The 3,715-nt window shown below is 42.3% G+C and overlaps 1 protein-coding gene across 1 annotated transcript in view; it reads right to left on the reverse strand.

The window, feature by feature from the left end:
- Positions 1-732: 732 nt before the first annotated feature.
- LOC101846173 (dorsal-ventral patterning protein tolloid) overlaps positions 733-3,715 on the reverse strand; it is a gene marked incomplete in the record, with an annotated part of 12,911 nt that continues 9,928 nt past the window's right edge. The window contains 2 exon segments of the mRNA XM_035970835.1: positions 733-1,034; positions 3,545-3,706. Of these exon segments, the coding sequence (XP_035826728.1) occupies positions 772-1,034; positions 3,545-3,706 (425 nt within the window).

The following is a 3,715-nucleotide window of genomic DNA, read 5'->3' on the forward strand; positions in this document are numbered from 1 at the left end:
AGAGAGAGAGAGAGAGAGAGACAGAAACAGAGAGAATGAGAGAGAAAGAGAGAGAGAGAAAGAGAGTCAATAAGAGAGAATGAGTGCGCGCGTTTGTGTGTTAGTGTGCCTGTGCGTGTCGTGTGTGTGTGTGTGTGTGAGTGTGTGTGTGTGTGTGTGTGTGTGTGTGTGTGTGTGTGTGTGTGTGTGTGTGTCTACGTGTGTGAGGGGGGCAGGGTGTGTGCGTGTGTGTACATGTGTGTATATGTGTGTGCGTGTATGTGCGTCTGTGTGTGCATATGTGTGTGTGTGTGTGTATGTGTGTGTGTGTGTGTGTGTGTGTGTGTTTTAGTTTAGGTATGGGTTTTTTCGGCACTTGCCACAAAATTAGGTAAAATAAGTACTGAAGGTTAGAGGTTAAGAGAGAGAATATACAAAGAAAAAAAGGAAGAGAGATAAGGGTGACATATGTTTGACAGGAAAGAAGGAGTAAACCACACCAGAGCACTCGCCAACCACCCACTTGTATGAGGGTATGTGCATATGTGTAATTTTTACCAAATTGTTTTCACGCCTTGAAAAACACTTTCCTGTATTCGAATAAAAAGAACAAAATAATTCACCATAAACATTCAAATAGCATCAGTGCCACAAAGTAACAACATCAACTCATCGCAAGACATTGTCCTTAATTTCAAGAAACATGTCAAAACAAACAATTAAAAGAAGAAAACTCAACAAATCATGATCATCATATTATTACCATTTTATTAGAAAATGTATTTACTTTATTCATCCCTCAACCATAGGCTCATCGTTTGGCGGCGATATGATTATTTGCACCCCAGCATTTCCCTCTTTTTCCATCTCCTGGTTCACCTCTAATATGTCGCACTCTTCGTCATCCTCCGACGCACACAGGTCAACTATCTGCTGCCAGTGCACCTTGAGAAGAACAACAACCGCGACGACGAAGGAGAGGAAAATGGCCGCACTAAGACCCCACAGGACATAGTTGGTGAATCCGTAGGAGACTTCTCTTTCCTGAAGATCCACTGGGGAAATAGAGGCTATTATAAGGTATTGCAGGTACTTTTCTATAGAGCAACTGAGGAAATAGAAAGTATTGTAAGTAATTGCATGTTCTTTTCTATAGAGGCAATGAGGAAATATAGAAGAGACTGTAAGTGATTGTAGGTTCTTTTCTGTAGAGCAACTGAGGAAATATGATAGGTTGTAATTGATTATAAATTCTTTACTATAGATCCTCTGAGGAAATAGAAGACAAATAAGGGATTGTAAGTTCTTTTCTATAGATCAACTGAGAAAATATAAGAGATCGCACGTGATTGTATGTTCTTTTCAACAGAACTATTGAAGAAATAAAAGAAATTGTAAGTGATTGAATGGGTTTTTTTCTATAGAGCCTCTGAAAGAATAGAAGGTGTTGTACATACTTGTAAGTTCTTCTCTATAGAGCCACTGAGAAAGTATAAGAGATTACAAGAGATTGTATGTTCTTTCCTGAAGGTCTGTTAAGGAAATACAATAGATTATAGGTGACAGTAAGTTCTTTTCATGGGCTTAAGCCTAAACATCAAGAAAACCGAAACGATGGTGATAAGCAGAAAAACTCCAATCCCAACATGCGATATCAAAATCAATGATACCACCCTCAAGCAAGTACAACATTTTAAATATTTGAGGACCATTATATCATCAGAATGGTACATCGAAATTAAAAGCCGCATTTGCCAAGCAATAGCAATCTTCCACAAGATGAAAAAGATACTAACAAACATAAATCTGTCACTGGAAAGGAGGAAAAGAGTACTAAACAGTTACATCGAGCAAATTCTATTATACGGGTGCGAAGCGTGGACAATCAATAAACTGCTGGAAAGAACAATTGTAGCGACAGAGTTGTGGTTCATAAGACGCATGATACGTATCCCATGAACAGCTAGAAAAACAAATGAAAAAGTCCTGGTTGAAGCAAATTATAGAAAACAACTTATCACGAATATAAGAAAACGACAGGCAAATTTCTTCGGACACACAGTGCAGAAAGAAGCATTAGAGAATATTGTAACAACAGGAAAGTTTGATGGAAAGAGAGGCAGAGGCAGACAGAGGGAAAAGATACTGGACAAGATGACAACATGGCTGGGAGCAGCAAGAACAACAGACACCATTGCTGCATCGAAAGACAGATGGAAGTGGAGGTCCATGATCGCCCACGCCAGTCGACAAGGCACCGGATGATGATGATGATGATGAAGTTCTTTTCAGTAGAACAACTTGTGAAATAAACGAGATTGTAACAGATTGTATGTTCTTTCTTGTAGATCGTCAGCTGAGGAAATAATAGCGACTGTAAGGGATTGTAAATTCTTTACTCAAGATCCACTGACGAAATAAAAGAGACAGGAAAGGATTGTGATTGTGTGTAGACACTTCCCCCCCCCCCCCTCTCTCTCTCTCTCTCTCTCTCTCACACACACACACACACACACACACACACATACACACACACACACACACACACACACACACACACACACACACACACACACACCTCGCTGACACAAATTTCATGTCACAAGAGGATGACTGCTCCGGCCCTGAATGTAAGGACTTGGATGGCGTATAACAAAGCGACAGAAAGAGAAAGGCGGGGGTATTCGATAAAATGGACCTCCTCACGTGGGGACTGACGTCCTTTGCGTGCGCATACAAAGAGACAAGTTCCAACTACTGTAGTTGGTGGGTTGGGGGTTTTTTTCAAGCACGCCCCCATCGACACAGTTTAGATAATTTTGGAGACGGGCTTCAACCATGCCTGTCAGGGCGAACCCGAGCTGAGGAGAAGGATACACCATTCCAGCAGGAGGACCGAGAGAGAAGACAGACAGATAGTAAATAGTCATTCAGACAGACAGACAGACAGACAGACAGACAGACAGACAGACAGACAGACAGACAGACAGACAGACAGACAGACAGACAGACAGACAGCGAAAGATCTTGTCAGTTAGTTAGTGTTTTAGTGAATGGAATCCGTTGTATGTTTCCAGTTTCCAGGGAAGCCGAGAATATTTCTGCGTGTTTTAGAATCTGCTGGAGTAATACTGGCTGTAACACGTATAGAGCAAGCTGTGGAACGTCAATATGCGCTATTTTAATGCAACTTTCATTATTTTGTATTAGACAGACAGAGAGACAGACAGACAGACAGCCAACCAACCAGAAAGGACTGACAGACAGACAGACAAACAGACAGACAGACAGACAGACAGGCAGACCGACAGACAGTCAACCAGACAGACAGACATACAGACAGACAGACAGACAGACAGACAGACAGACAGACAGACAGACAGACAGACAGACAAACAGACAGTCAACCAGACAGACAGACAGAAAGACAAACAAAGACACAGACACAGGAATAGACAAACAAACAAGTAAACAAGCAAACAGACAGACAGACAGACAGACAAAGAAACAAGCAACAACAAAAAAACAACAACAAAGAAACAGACAGACAGGGGAGGAAACTGACGTTTGAATTCTGTCCAGAAGCTGATGTTGAAGCCCCTGTGGTCGTCGCCTGGGTTCACTCCCCGCAGCTCTACCGTGGCCGCGTCACCCGAGGTCTTGTACAAGTTGCTGGACGTGAAGCCCCCACACAGGGACAGCAGGTCCAGCTCGTAGCCCGTGGAGCCTGTACAAC

This window comes from Aplysia californica, unplaced genomic scaffold, assembly GCF_000002075.1.
Source record: "Aplysia californica isolate F4 #8 unplaced genomic scaffold, AplCal3.0 scaffold00001, whole genome shotgun sequence".
Lineage (NCBI taxonomy): Eukaryota > Metazoa > Mollusca > Gastropoda > Aplysiida > Aplysiidae > Aplysia > Aplysia californica.